Genomic DNA, 16234 nt, shown 5'->3' on the forward strand with positions numbered 1-16234 from the left:
AGCATATATAGTTACTTCTCTATGTCTCACTATCCCTCTGTCTCTGTCTCTTCCAATGAGAGTTCCCTTTTAAAATACAATTTGTCCAAGAACGTTCTGGAATCTTTACTTGCTATAAAAGCAGTTAGAGTCTCACACAGTGATACTCTGTTGCTGTGAATTCCTTCTCCCACAGAAACTGAGTGGAAAAGCTAGAAACTTAATTCACTTTGCAAACCTTGTTAGTCCTGAAAGAAGAAATTGTTTGGATCAACACATCCGGGTTACAGTGGTCAGGTAACAAGATGATATCATCCATTTCTCTCTGGGTGTTAATATGTTAAGCAGTCCTTTTGATTAATATAATTTTCATGTTTAACTAATTTCTTTTGTCTCTATTAATAATGTTCCAAATACTCACAGGCAGTTTCTGTACCTGGAGACACCACTGTGAATTAAGTTATTTGGCCTTTCAGGCCGTGTTCCACCATCCAGTTAGATTACAGCCAATTCATCTTAAAGTCTCTGAGGAACAGTAATCTGGTAAATGCTTTGGGAGCAGGTTCCTGTCATGCACTGGTGTACATGACATCAGGATAAATGCCAGATGTACCTCACTGTAGAAGCAGATTGGGAAATTCAACCAAAGCAAAGAGTTAACCTACAAAATACACCATTAATCTCAAACATCTGTTGCATTTAGGTCACCTGACGTATGTAATAGGGATGCAAATTGGTCACAGAGTGTAAATGTTCAGGACGTTTTAGGTGTAAGTATAATTTACACCTGCATATACGTAAAGCCCCTTTATTTTCCTTGGCCACTTTTTGTTTCATGTGTCTGTCAAAGTGGCTTGTCCCAAGTTATGGAGCCTCCTGTAACTATTCCTTCGACTGTGCTTGTTCAGAGGCTCTCTTCAAATCACCAGATGACTTTGCCTACAAAATGCTGGAGGAATTCAACAGGTCAGGACTCCTGAAGAAGGGTCTCAGCTCAAAATGCCTACAGTTTATTCCTTACCAACGAAGCTGCCTGACCTGCTGAATCCCTCCAGCATTTTGTATGTTCCGCTCTGGGTCTGCAGCATTTGCAGAATCTCTTCTGTGTGTATGACTTTGCCCAGTCCTTCTGGGAATTGATCAGTATTTTATCTCCCCTTGAATATATTCGGATAGCAAAAGCCATAGTAAGAATCTGCAAACTTTTTGAATTTGAGATTCTTGAAAGTATGCCTGACATATCATAATTTTGCTCCTCAGAACAGAGAGCAAACTCCCTTGAGGTTTCATGCAGTAAATGCACAATACAATGGTGTATTAGTGTTGATACACATTTGGCCCAACATGCCACACCTATATTTCCTTCCCAATCTTGAGGAAAGTGCGGTAATATTAAAGTCAGTACTGTAAACAACTTTGCCCAAGGGAGGCAGAGAATTTGGACCATATTTCTTCCAGAATAAAAATTAAAGTTTGAAGCCATCTGATCCATTAGTCACGGACATTAGGCACAGCTTGTTTAAGAACCTGCAATTGGAGAAGCTTCCCAATTTTTCATGTCATTCTCACTGATGTCATTAAGATACATTCATGGGAACATGACACAATGCAAGACTTAGATCCATTCAAGGAAAACAGCAAGAACAGAAATCAGAAATATAACTTTGCTAAGTGCATGCCGAAAATTTTAGGCTAGTTTTTAAGCGGGCTCTGAACAAATGTAATTCTATTAAAATTCACATGTGCAGCTCTTTAGACTGGGGGGTGGGTGAAACTATTACTGTATAATAAACCTTGGTCTATACAAAAGCCCTGAATTTGGGCATCTGAGCCCTGAGTCACTTGCAATCAAGGCACAAAATAACCATCTGGCATACATGAGAACTGAAATTCAGAACTAGTTTAATTAAGCACATACTGGCACATTTGTACACATTTCCTTATCTTTTTTTATGTTGGAATTTACTTTAAGCCCTGCTGCCTATTTTTATTGGATGTACCAAGCAGAATGTACACCCATTTGTCCCTGGACTCCTTCATCATGTTTACATGACAGCTTTCATTCTTAATTAATTAATTTGTTTACAACCATTAATTTGCTGCTTTATATGATGTTTTACAGCATGGAAACGCAGGCATCTCTTTAATGCTGATGGTAGTAAAGAAGCTCAGTGCTGCATGAGCCAGCCTGAATGTGAATGGCAGCCCTTTGGGATATTGTGCTGTAGTGCAGCCTGAGGCTACTTATTTCCATGAAACCATCATAGTATAAATATTGGCTGCAATGGAAGGCAGTGGCTTACTTAATGGACCCAAACGTAAAAGTATATTTCACATTATAAAGTTGTGCAATATTTAAAGGTGTTCTTTACCCCTCTGCCCCTCCCACCCCCATCTCCCAAGCTGCCAGACTTAGATTGCATATTCCGTGGCATAAAATACCAGCAAACCTTGCCAGGTGTCTCAATAGGAGACACTGATGTCAACCGCAGATGTTTGAGATCTCTTTTTCTCCCACATCATTGACACGGTAGACAGCACAGCCTACAGCCTGATGTCACAGCCATAACCACCCTCCCATCTCCTCTCCCACTCCGACACACACATATACAACCGCGCCCCCACCCCTACCCCCACACACGTCCTGGAATTGCTTAAGCAACGGTGATGTCTATTTACTTAAAGAAGTGGGTTTCTAGGCAAACTCATTTTGCTTTATAGTGCATGATCATGATAAATATCTGACATGTACAGGACAACTGATGTCTCAACTCACGATAGTAGGGTTAATTCTTACAGCAAATTGAGAAAGGCTGCTTATGGCAGTAAAATGCGAGTTAATAGCAACTGAAGCAAAATGAATTTAAAAGCAAAACTCTGAGTTTACAGCAATCTGAAATAAAAACCATAAATGCAGAACCACTCAGCAGTTCAGGCAGCATCTGTGGAGAGTGAAATATAGTTTTAAGGTAAGAACCATTTATGGGATGAAGGCTCATTGCCTGAAACATTCCAATAAAAGTTCATCGACCTGAAATGCTATCTCTGACTCTCTCTTCATAGATGCAATCCGGCCTGCTGTGTGTTTCCAGAACTCTTGGTTTTTTTGTTTTGTAAAAAAAAATGACAGGTTTTGTGAATTCCTGTACCTAGTCACCAACAGCCACTGCAACTATAGCTGAATCTGAAAGCTCTCCATTACCTTTTTAGCGGAATACGCCTGTTTTGTGCATGTAGTTTGGCGCTCTGATCATGGCTAATGAATAACAATGAGGCAATCAAACAAACCATGAAGAATGAAGGCAAAAAGATTTAATAACTGGGTAATTAAAAGCTTTGTGAAAAATAATTGCAAATCTGCTCTAAAGACGGATCATCAATTTTTGCTAGACATTTTCAAAGTCTTCCCCAGTCAAGTAAGACAGTGAAGGTTTCTGTGAATCTGTGAAGAGAGGCATAAAAGGACACAGAGTGCTACAACAAGCAAACTTTACACATCTATTAAGTCCAAGAAATCTAACAGACCAGAGTCTCCTAAACTTGAGCTTGGACGTTGAGCATGGAGGAAAATTACATTTCAAAGATTGTACTTCCAACAAAGAATTCTTTTTTCCTTGGATTTTCTATCTGTTGGAGTTGAAAAGTATATCCGCTTTCCTAGCTGGAGAAGGAAGTCTTTACTTAGCCATTATGATCCCGTGATACCGAGCACTGGTAAAAAAAAGTTCTTGGACGACCTTGCTGTATAAAACAAACTCAGTCTCTAAGTCATATATTTAAATTTTAAAAGTTTAAAAGACTAGTACAAAATCTTATCCATCAATGCCATGATATTCAATACTTTCGGGTAGTGTAAAAAGAACCACACACTAATATTGATTAAGTTCTTCAGAATTAACACCAGCTTCAATGCAGTTGAAAAACAAGTGAGAGAAAAACTACAACACCTGACATAAATCTGCTGGGCTCTGACCATTTCTAATCAGGCTGCAACCTGGGCTAAGGTCATTCATTTTTAACTCGTGTCACTTTTATCGCTGTGATCACAGTGTTAGCAGGACACCAACATGAAAAACATTTTGTAAATACACCAGGAGAGCTACAGTAGTAACTCAACCTTTAGTACTATCTTATAAACTTTTATTCCAGAACACGGGCCTGCCAGTGGTGTAGTGACATCAGCACAGGCCTTTGAGGGAGATGGTCCTGAGTTCGAGTCTGGCCGGGGTGGCAGTAGCTGCATGGAAGACAGGACTGGGAAAACCCTACGGACAACTACACTGTCCATAGGGTCGCCATGAATCAATGAAAAATCGACAACACTCAATAACAATACTAGAACATAAAAATTATTAATATTAATTATATTTCAGTTACGGTGCCTATAAAAAGTATTCATCTCTCCTTGGAAGTTTTCACGTTTTGTTTTACATCTTTGAATCACAGCGTAATTTGAATTTTTTTGAGACCGATCAACAGAAAAATACATCATAGTGAAACAGATCTCTACAAAGTGACCTAAATGAATTACAAATATAAAACAAAGTAATTGATTGCATAAGTATCCACCCACATTGACATGACACACCAAATCATCACTGGTGTAGCCAATTGCCTTTAGAAGTCACATAATTAGTTAAATTGAGATCACCTGTGTGCAGTTAAGATCTTTCGATGATTGTAGTAAAAATACACCTGTGTCTGGAAGGTCCAACTGCTGGTGAGTCAGTCTCCTGGCAAAAACTACACCCTGAAGACAAAAGAACACTCCAAGCAACTCTGCAAAAAAGGTTACTGAAATCACAAGTCAGGAGGTGGATACAAGAAAGTTTCCATGTTACTGAATATCATTTTGAGCAATTTGGAATATCAGTTCTTGAATCGTCAACAAATGGAAAAATGTGGCATAGCTGTAAGTCTGGCCTCAAATACTGAGTGAACATGAAAGAAGGGACTAGTGAGGACGGCCACCAAGAGACCTATGACCACTCTGGAAGAGTTACAAGCTTCAGTGCTGAGACGGGAGAGACTACACTTACAGCACAACTGTTGCCCAGGTGCTTCACCAGTCACAGCTTTATGGAAGAGTGGCAAAGAGAAAGCCACTGTTGGGGGGAGAAAACCTCACATGAAATCTTGGCTAGAATTTGCCAGAAGGCATGTGGGAGACTCTGTAGTCTATGGTCTGATGAAACCAAAATTGAGCTTTTTAGCCCTCAGTTTAAACACTATGTTTGGCATAAGCCAAATACTGCACATTATCAAAAACACACCAGTCCTACCATGAAGCATGGTGGTGGCTGCATCATGCTGTGGGGATGCTTCACTGCAGCAGGCCCTGGAAGGCTTGTGAAGGTAGAGGGTAAAATGAATGCAGCAAAATACAGAGAAATACTGGAGGAAAACCTGATGCAGTCTGCAAGAGAACTACGACTTGCTTTACAGCAAGACAATGACCCCAAACATAAAGCCAAAGTTGCACAGGAATGGCTTCAAAAACAATAAAATTAATGTCCTGGAGTGGCCAAGTCAGAGTCCAGACCTCAATCCAATTGTGAATTAGTGTCTGGACTTGAAAAGGGCTGTTTACTCAGATTCTCATGCAATCTGACAGAGCTTGAGCAGTTTTGTAAAGAAGAATGGGGAAAAATTGCAGTGTCCAGATGTGCAAAGCTGATAGAGACCTATCCACACAGACTCAAGGCTGTAATTGCTGCCAAAAGTGCATCTACTAAATACTGACTTGAAGGGGGTGAATACTTATGCAATCAATTATTTTGTGGTTTATATCTGTAATTAATTTAGATCACTTTGTGGAGATCTGTTTTCACTTTGACACAAAAGAGTCTTTTCTGTTGATCAGCGTCAAAAAAGCCAATTTAAATCCATTATGATTCACTGTTCTAAAACAATAAAACATGAAAAGGGAGGGGGTGAATACTTTTTATAGGCACTGTATGTTTGGTAGTAATTTCTGGTTCTATCCATGTTAAATGTTTAACCCACAACCTATTAGTGGTACTTGTATGCAAGAACGAAAATGCTGTATGTTGGAAATTTTTCATTGATGTGTTTTACTCCACACTAATCCTGGAACTAGCTGTTATTAGGAAACGCTTCTGCTAAAATTCTCTCATTTGTAAATTTATTAAGCCATCTCTCATTTCATTACTACAAGATCGTGATAGTTCAAGTTCTAACTTGTAACTTTAAATGTTCTTGTTGAGGATTTATTTTGGCTTGACTATAACCTGCAACCAATGTACTCTAAGTTACTCAATAGGATACATTTGTTTGAAATAATTCCCTCTCAGCTTGATAACTGTTAATTTTCACTGGGTTTTTAATATTTGTTAATACTGGATTGAATTTCATTTCAGTTGGGTGCTTGCCAAAGTAATTCCTCATTGGAGCAATATTATCTTTTTCCAAATATCAGGTGCATTAAATGAGTCTAACTGAGAACCACATGTCTACTTCAATACTGATCAAATACCCTTCTCCTCAAGAAGGCAAACTTACTGATATCTTAGTGTATGCATGGTTTGACTTTATCGGAATTCATTTGGTTATGTGTGTTAATCTCAATTTCACCCGTACGATTAGACCGTGTTGCAGCCAAAATTACACAACTCCAATAATAGTGACAATAGTCAGCTGAGACTTTTGCTAACCAGTTGACTACATTTGGATTTTTGAACAATACTCACGTAAATTTCTGCCCCATAAAACCCATCCTGGTACACAACTCTGAAAAATAATAGGAATAGCATGAATTATCTTTTGCATTTTTGATTATAAAACGACACTCATCAACCTGGTTTGATCACAGAGCAATGTTCTACTAATGAGCAAGAGCAGTTTCTGCTCTACATTCACACCCAACCGACAAGAAGTAACAATCCTTTGTCAAGTGAAACATGTTCAAATTGAACTTTTCTTAATGTATACTGTCCCCAGAAGGCATGTAGAGTTCAAAATGATCAAGTAACTGAGATTTATATAGATATAAACCTGTTGCGGATGTGATAACAAATGCCAAAAAAAAGTCTCATGTTGGCAGCTCTTGACTGGAGATTGACATTCTCCAGGCTGTGTGGGAGCCTCTGCTCTTGTGGTTGCTCTGCACAGTGAGAAGATTTCTCAGGTTTTCACAGGGATGTCACTGTTTAAATCTTGAGAGCCTGAAGGTACTTTTTAATCAAGGATCTCCCACAAAAACCCATACCCCTCCCACTATCAACCACAAAAATAAAACTCTATAAATCTCAGATTGGTTCCACTAATTCATGGTTATCCTGCTCTACAAATGAAGCAGTTTACACTGGAATGGTGCTTTGACAGCGAAGCAGAAATAAAAAGCTCTCCCAGCTCAAAGTGTGGGATTGTTGATATCCAAACTGTTGTGAATTTGTGAGGAGGTTTGTGTTGGTAAATTCTATTTCTTCTGTATTCTTCCTAATTGGAGAAGCGGGGGGGTGGGTGGTGTTGGTACAAGGTCATTTTGTATGATGGAAATTTTATACAAGGAATTCACCTCCTGAAAACAGCAAATTGTTAACTGAAAGCTCAACTCCCAGAACACTGTGCAATGAATATATTATTTGTGGGATTCAGCTACTAATGATTTTCTTTACAGATATTGTTAAGCTTTAGATTATATATGGAACATGAATAATAAATATAGATGATCTTAAGAGTTTGTTGGGGTTTGTAAGCATTTCTTTTATTCCTTGTTAAGATAGTTGTTGTTCAAAACATTGTTAACATTAATTTCCTTTCATGCAAACCTAATGTGAATTTGTCTGTATTTGATTGATAAATATTTTTTTAAAACTGCATAATTTAATTTCTCAAGGAAAAACAGAAATGAATCATGGTATTGTGGTGAGTTATTGGTGGTTCAATTACAGACACCAGCGATCTGTTGTTAATCTCTCAGTCAGCAGAATCAACATGCCACTTAATATGTGAAGTGAAAACCGAAAATGTGAGGAATGCTTGGGAGGTCAGTCAGTTTCAGGAGAAAATGTAAGAGAAAAAAAAAACATTTCAGAGGAAATGACTCTTCCTCAGAACTTAAAATGAAGGACAATTGAAATAGTGACTCTGTTTCTCTCCACAGATGTTCTTGACCTGCTGAAGGTTCCCTGTATTTCCATTTTTATTCAATCATCCATTCGTCATTTAACCTCTCCACTACTGTGGATGAGACGTACTTTAATTTTTCATAACTTTTCTGTTCCCACAATCAGTTCCAATTTCTAACCTTTTTTTTTATCAAAGTTTCAATCCTAGTTTCAACTCTGAATGGCCTAACTCTAATTTTATCTTGCCCTGTTGTTCTGTATTCATCCACCATCGTAAATAGTTTCTCTGTACCCAGCCCACAGAACCTACTTGTTATTTTCTACATGCCGCTCAGATCGTGGCTAACCAAGCAAATAACAAATCAAATATATACCAGCAATTGCTATAATTTAACACTTCTGGCACTCTACTCAGTCAGTTCTGTTGTGTGTCCCCTTCAAGGCCAATAATTCTTTCCAGTGACTTGATAACCAGCAATGCTACAGAACAAGGCTTAATACAGGTTCAGTTCCAGATCAACATTCCTCTACTCTTATTGATTATTTTTATATTTGTGCATTTTGTCTTATAGAGTTGCCTTTTTGAACATCTAAATGACTTGTCCCACCATATCTCCTAATCTTTCATCACTGAGAAAATATCCCAATTTCTTTCTCAAGCTTCACCCCTCCTGAAGTCATTGGCATAAAAGATTAAGGGGAAATAAATCTAGAAGTAGAGAGTTTTTTTTTATTGTTCTGGTGAGGGAATCAAAATCAATGAGGCATAACCTTTAAAAAATGGCTATATATGGGGAGTCGGCAGGTGGCGTAGTGACATCAGTGCCCGGACACGCTTTCCATCTGTGTCCGGTTGAGCATCGAGCTCGCAACTAGGCCTCGTGAAAAAACACTGTGCTGTGAGAAGGACGGTGGGGACCACTCACAGAATCTTTCCTCCAAGACGACCACTTTGAAAAGAATGGTTGCCGAGGCTCTGGCAGAGTAGGGCACACAAAAAAATACATGGGGAAAAATCACCTCTTCACCTCTGTGCAAATTCCTCATGTCCCTGCCCCGTCTCAACCTCAAGCAAGTTATTGTGTTTATTTATATTGAAAAGTTCAGAAAACTCAGAGTATCAGAACTGTGTTCAGTAAGGTTATTCAGGTTTCTGTATCCATGGCTTAACCGGATCCGAGATATATATGAACTATGTATAGCGATTTCTGCAGAGATCACCTTTCGGATTTGCCCTGGTGTTCAGTCACTCTTCCCCTGATAAAAGGTTCAAGTAACCTATTGCTTTATTGACTGCTCTGCAGTTATCTAGCTGCACTTCCTGCCCTCTTAACCACTAGCCATTCTGGCAAATTACTGATCAAGCAATACAATTTCTGAATTGAGGGCACGTAAAGAGTATTGACTATTTGTTCTATTACTCTGGGGTGGAAGGAGTCGGTTCCTGAAATATTGTACATCTGAATCCTATTGTTCTTTTTGTTACCATTTTACTGAGATGAATATTGTGATGCCCCACTCCTTTGGTCACTTTAACTTCTTTTCAGGTTAGTATTTTGCTTCTGAACAGTGACAAGGGATCCACAGACCTGATGAAAGGTTTAAAACTAAGCATCAACAATTCCCTTCTCCCCACAGGTGCTGCTTGATTCCAGCAGATGTTTGTTGATCCACATATTTATCTGATGGTTCTCTATTGTTCATTATATTCTTAATTCCTGTTGTACTTGTACTCACCTTTTGCTTGACCTACTCTCCATCTCTCAATAGATATTTAAAATAATTTGTTGTTAGCTTTACACATTCTTCTTTTTCACACCTTATGTTATTTGTTTTGTACCTTTTCATTGGTTTTAATTCTGCCCCCACCCCCACCATTACCAGCCAGTTGGACTTCATTTTGCTTTGCATTTATGCAATATTCTGATCAATCTGACAGGCCTCTCTAATTACTCATAGTGTGCAAAAGCATCTAGTCCCACTTAGATACTCTTGTCATGGAGTCATAGAACACAACAACACAGAAAATGGCCCTTTGGCCCATCTAGTTCATGCCAAACCATTAATCTGTCTCATCTAAAAATGCTGCATATGTACTTCCCTGGTCTGGAAGCGGAGGGCCAACCTTGCTGGTCCTTCACATCCAGTATTGCAGCCAATGCAATAAATTCCTGCTGTTTTAGCAACCTGCTAAGTCCTGCTCCCCAGTACAGCCCTTTGTAAAAGCGACAAATATTTGTTCCAATGTTTCTGATATCCCTGGTATTCAGTAAGACTTAGAAACCATTAAAAGTTAAGTATTTTTAAAAATAAAAATAATTACTTTAAATAATATGTAAATTAATTTTAAATACCTCTAAACAATGTTCCCTCTAAGGTGTGTGCATGCACACATCTTGTTACTCATGCACAAATGAAATTAAGCTGTGCACACAAGGTTGTCTCTTTCTACCTCGTTGACATGTTAAGTATATTTCATGATCGTACACAATCACGTTTCCACTTTCGGCTTCTGATGACGGTGTTGACAACATGGAGTTTGTGATGAATTGTCTGCAGAATTTAGAACTGTTTTATTTATACTGTTTTTCTTTGAAGAAATTATTCGGTGCGTATCTGTTGTCATCACTGGGCAAAAAATTGTGCAGCACAAGATTTTTGTGCACACTGGTCATTACAAATTAGAGGGAACATTGCCTCTAAAATATTCAAATAATGACAACCATTAAATTAAGGAGAAACTACTTTCTCTTGACCTCTTGATTTTTGGGTCACCTTGTGTGTTAATTGGATGGGTGGAAACACGCTTAATTCACAACCACCAACATTGATTTGGGGTTCACTTTAAGAGGCTGGTCTGACGTGATGATGCAGTTTACATAAAGTATTTTTTAATCACACTTTATGTTCTGTGTTTGGAAGCCAATAAAGGTGTTGTTACAGTTTCTCTTAAAACATAAAACACCTCACCTCTGCCATTTTACTTAGGAAAACCTACAACCTTATCACTATTAAAATCAATGAGCTTGGGATCCTGCATGAGATGTGACTCATGGATGTGGCGATGTACCTGCAGGATGGAAACTCAGCAAAACTGGGCTCCAGTACTCGGATATACACAGTCCAGAGGAGTTCAGTACTGAAGTGAACTGTCAGAACCAACCTCACATAGATATCTGTCAATAACTTCCTTGTGTGACTGCAAATGCGAGAAAATCTTGGGCTCACTGTCACTTAACTAGCTAAATGCTCAGAACCATTGGCATTAGCCAGCGAGATCTGGACAATTAATTAAGCACATTTCTTGTGAAAAGTAAGAACCTCAAACATAAATTGAGGACAAATAATTTTCCTATTAAAACTTTAATTAAAATGCTATCCAATTATCCATCTCTGCTGTGTAAAACAAACAATCTTTCGAAAGCAAATTTGTCCTCTGTTTCATATTAACTAGCTTATAACAGCTCACTTCCACCTTGTTACTGAACAATTTGCATTATTTTTTCAGCAGCTATTTTTTATTGGCAGCAATGTGTGTTGACTATGTTTTTCTTTAAATTAGGAAGGATAATTTCTAAAGGTTGTCTATCTTGGAAAGGGCACAGTAATACAAAAGTAAACTGTTATAGCCTGCACTTTATAAGGATTTCAGCTTCTGAGCCATACCCTGGGTTAATGATTGGCGAGGAGAGGCAATCCTTAAGTCTGTTCTTTGCAAACAATTTCACTACAATTACCATTTTGTGAAAACCTTTCCCCAACGTGCCGGAATTTTCATTATGTTTTACAGTTTCAAAGTCAAACAGTTCACATTAATAAGAACAGAACAATGCAAAAGGGAATGTCTTTCTGCAGGATCATGTACAGACTACTTATAGAATTTGCTTGCAATTCATGTCAATTATACTTGGTGCTAGAGGGTAACACCATCCACATATCAAAGCACAGACACAGATCCACAGCGTGTCTTACCATTACGCAAATGGCACACAAAGCAATTGCAATGGCATTTTATACTGGATCAGTTCCAGCTTGCTTAGAACAGCCTCATAACACTTTGCAAATCTACTATTTCATAAAATTTTAAAGAATTAAAATTCCCAGAATATATTTTGCTTTGGACAGCTGACAATAAAATACCAAAGCTTTAATAAGTCTGTATTGATACTTACGCTCCATATGTGGGGATAGGTGGAGGTGGGGGTGCAGCGCGGAAGGTGTTGTAAACAGCGCGACCTCGCCCCCGTAAATGAGCTCCTCTGTAAGCTACAGCTGCTCCAGCTGCTGGGTACGGAAAACCAGTCACTAGAGACAAAGAGGAAAATCAGGTTTACCAGTGGGCCATACATTCATTACAGCTCAATTAGAAGCTAAATTGATTAACAGCTTCATGCGAGTACTTGTTTGATTGAGCCCATTATGTAGCATATTGCAGACAAAGAAAAATACCCCAAACAAAATTGTTCTTCATACTTACACCTTTCTAGCACTACTCATGTATAGAGAAACCTCTGAACCTTTTTTATACCATGGACCCCGGCCATTAATGGAGGCGTCCATGAATCCTAAGCTGGGAACCACTGATCAAGTGGCTTCAGAGTAAAGTAACAGAGAACATCCAGGAAAGGGAAAGGCAAAAGGGGGAAGGTAGAGGGAGCATTGAAAGTACAACTGAAGGGAAAGAATTTTAAGTGGATTCAAAAAAGAGTTAGTTATTGTACAGGAGCATTCCAGATTGTGCAGGGATAAGGTGAATAGGCGCAGGGGCTGTGAGATATGGGGAAGTGAAGGATGAGGGGATTGTTTGTGGAGGGGATGATAGGGGGAGTTTTGGTGGAGGGGAAGGTAGGGAGGATTTTTGGGAGAGAGGAAGGTTGGGAGATTGTTGGTGGAGGGAAAGGATGAGGAGATTATTGGAGGAGGAGAAGGATGAGGGGAATATTGGGAAGGAGAAGCATGAGGGGAATTTTGGGGAGGTGAAGGATGAGGTAATTGTTGGTGGAGGGGAAGGTAGGGGGATTGTTGGTGGAGGGAAAGGATGAGGAGATTATTGGAGGAGGAGAAGGATGAGGGGAATATTGGGAAGGAGAAGCATGAGGGGAATTTTGGGGAGGTGAAGGATGAGGTAATTGTTGGTGGAGGGGAAGGTAGGGGGATTGTTGGTGGAGGGAAAGGATGAGGAGATTATTGGAGGAGGAGAAGGATGAGGGGAATATTGGGGAGGTGAAGAATGAGGAAATAGTTGGTGGGGGGGAAGGTAGGGGAATTTTTGTGGGAAGTGAAGGATGATAAGATTTTTGGGGGGAAGTGAAGTTTGAGGGGGTTGCTGGGGAGGTGAAGGATGAGGGGATTGTTGGGTAGGTGAAGGATGAGGGGATTATTGGTGGAAGGGAAGGTAGGGGAATTTTGTGGGAGATGAAGGTTGAGGGGACTGTTGGTAGAGGAGAAGGTTAAGGGGGTTGACGAATCTCAGGGTTGAGTACTGCATACATATTTTGATAATGAATGTACTTTGAATCTTTAAATCTTTGAATGTACCAAAGTACAGTGAATAGCTTGTCTTGCATACTGCTCATCCAGATCTAATCATTACATAGTGTACTGAAATGAGTAGAACGATTAGAATAGAAGTAGTCAGCAGTTGTGCGGGGACACTTGGAGGACTCTAGTCTCCTTACCGAGGAAAGGACAACATGTCATGGGAGGTGTTCAGCAAAGATTCAATTGGTTCAATGGCAACTTCACTGTATTGTGATTGTAACTGGGATTGTATTCTCTAGAGTTTAGAAGAATGAGGGGAGATTGAAGCTGACAAAATTCTTCAATAGATTCAAGGAGGATGTTTCCATGGCCAAGGAGTCTAGGAACAGGTGCCTCAGATTTAGAATAAGGGGTGGGCCATTGGGAATGTGATAAGGAGACATTTCTTCATTCAGAGCATGAAGAAACTTTGGAATTCTCTACCCAGTGGGATATTTGAGGCTTGGACATTGTGTTCATTCAAAAAATGATCAGCAGGTCTCTGAGGGTGATGGGAATCAAAGGATATGGAGATATTGTATGAAAATGGCACTGGGACAGAAGAATAGCAATAATCAATGAGTTTGTGGAACAGGTTCAGAGGTCTAAACTTTAATTTTTTTTATTTATTTAGCAATATTGTGCAGAGTAGACCCTACCAGAACACTGAGCTACACCACCCTAGCAACCCCCAGACTAACCTGATTAACCCTTACCTAATCACGGGACAACTTACAATGAGCAAGTAACTTACCCAGTACGTTTCTGGGTTGTGGGAGGAAACTGGAGCCCTCAGAGAAAACCCACCCATTCAGCAGGGAGGATATTCAAAGATGCCTTACACAATGGGTCCTGCATTGAACTGCAAATTCTGGAATGTGCCGAGCTGTAATAGCAGCATACTGATGGCTGCATTGTGTTCCCAATTCCGATAATTCTACATATGATCTTACAAGCGTGAGTAGCACAGGGACGAGGGGTGCTGTATAATGAGAGTGCAGGGTTCTGGGGTGTGAAAGGTACAGGCTATGAAGGGTGGGGGAAGTTGAGTTCTTGCTGGTTTGGGGAGGGGTTAAAGAGGAGCTTGCTGGCTTAGAGAATAACTAATAATGGTGGAAGGTTGGGGACAGCTGGTGCCTAACATGGTGCAAAGCAGAAAAGACTGCTGTGTTGATTGGGGTAAGGATGAGATTTCTCTATTAATCTTCTGTAACGTGGGGGGAGCAAAACTGAATTTGTGTAAGATTAGTGGAAGTCCACCCTTGATAGATGGCATGGACAGCAAGCCAATGAGCTTGTTTCCCTGCTGTACAACTCTTTGATACAAGGAAATAAATGTACTGACCAGGACATGGCTGACAGAAACCTTGGTCTCAAAGGGGGCAACAGTGTGAGATGCATTTGTTGCTCGAGATATTTATCTAGTGGCAAGTGAGGTTTCACTGAAAAAAATTATCTTGAAATAATAAAGGTAGAAATTGGAATGTTGGGAACCATAAGGTTAATGAGCTTATTAGGGAAATGGAAGAAAGATCTGTGGTAACACATGGAATGATGGGAAAGACTTCCACTCCACACACCTCAGCACAAAGTGGCAGATCGGAAGTCCAAAGAGTTAGCGGTGGTGGTTTTATAGCTACAATTGTAAAAACTTTGTACACCAGATAAGACTGTTTGATAAAAAGGAAAGTGATTAAAATCTCTCTTGTTCAGAATATAAGCTGTGAACCTATCTGAAATGTCCCTGCAAAGACTCAAATGATGAAAAATGCAATTAGTCTCTTTTGAAGCTGACATCTTCTACCACCTCCAACCACACTCAACCCATTCATGTAATAACTACCAATGCACACTTGATTAATACCACACCACTACAGAATAATCCACTCCAGTGTTGAATCCAGATGCAGAACCCATCTCCTGTCCCGTGAAATCTCATCAGGAAGACGCTTAACAGGTAACAGGAGAGGTAACAAAAAAAAAACAATTTTGCTCTGTTTCATGCAGAAGGCAGGAAGTAACAGTGGAAGAACAAGAAAGAGTTTTTGCTTATCTCCTGGTTTACTGGCACCTTCAACATTGACCTTCCCGACTATAGCATATTGTGGGCAAGTGGGATATTTAACATCATTCAAAGAACTTGGGAAAACAGTCCCTAGGGATGTGATTGAATCCCCTTTGAATGGTTTTAAGGTTAAGGGAAATAATTTACATGAATTTGAAACTTGGATAAGTTTCAAGTAATAGTATAACAGTCTGAGCCGGAAACCAAATTGAATAATTACAGACATTAATGAGCAATGTTAAATGGAGCCCTTTGCAAACCTTCTGGCCCATAATATTAAAAAGAACTAATCAGTATGAAACATGTAGTAATAAACTTATGTAGAACTGGTGCCAAGATCTTAAGGGCTATATTGCTGGTGATGAAGGGAAGGACCTAGTGTTGGATATATAGTAGCAGACACAACTGGCAATGAAAACCAATGATAGTTGACAAAGATATTGAAGAAAGCAACACTGCACACTGCCTAATGAAGCATTCAACTCAGTGCCAGTCTCTGAGTGTATACTTGTTCACCTTTACAGACCAGAGCATAAGCAGCAGACACTTGACAGGAGTGGGCTACTGTTATTGGCAAGTT

The 16234-nt window shown here is 39.5% G+C and overlaps 1 protein-coding gene across 15 annotated transcripts in view; it reads right to left on the minus strand.

Moving 5' to 3' along the window:
• Positions 1 to 16234, minus strand: part of rbfox3a (RNA binding fox-1 homolog 3a) — a 653715-nt gene that overhangs the window by 25942 nt on the left and 611539 nt on the right. For all 15 annotated transcript variants that reach the window (XM_059948617.1, XM_059948624.1, XM_059948625.1 and 12 more), the window contains 2 exons: positions 12242 to 12374; positions 6690 to 6729 (listed from right to left, as the gene is read on the minus strand). In XM_059948617.1, the coding sequence (XP_059804600.1) occupies positions 6690 to 6729; positions 12242 to 12374 (173 nt within the window). The remainder of the gene's footprint in view (positions 1 to 6689; positions 6730 to 12241; positions 12375 to 16234) is intronic.

Source organism: Hypanus sabinus, chromosome 23, assembly GCF_030144855.1.
Source record: "Hypanus sabinus isolate sHypSab1 chromosome 23, sHypSab1.hap1, whole genome shotgun sequence".
Lineage (NCBI taxonomy): Eukaryota > Metazoa > Chordata > Chondrichthyes > Myliobatiformes > Dasyatidae > Hypanus > Hypanus sabinus.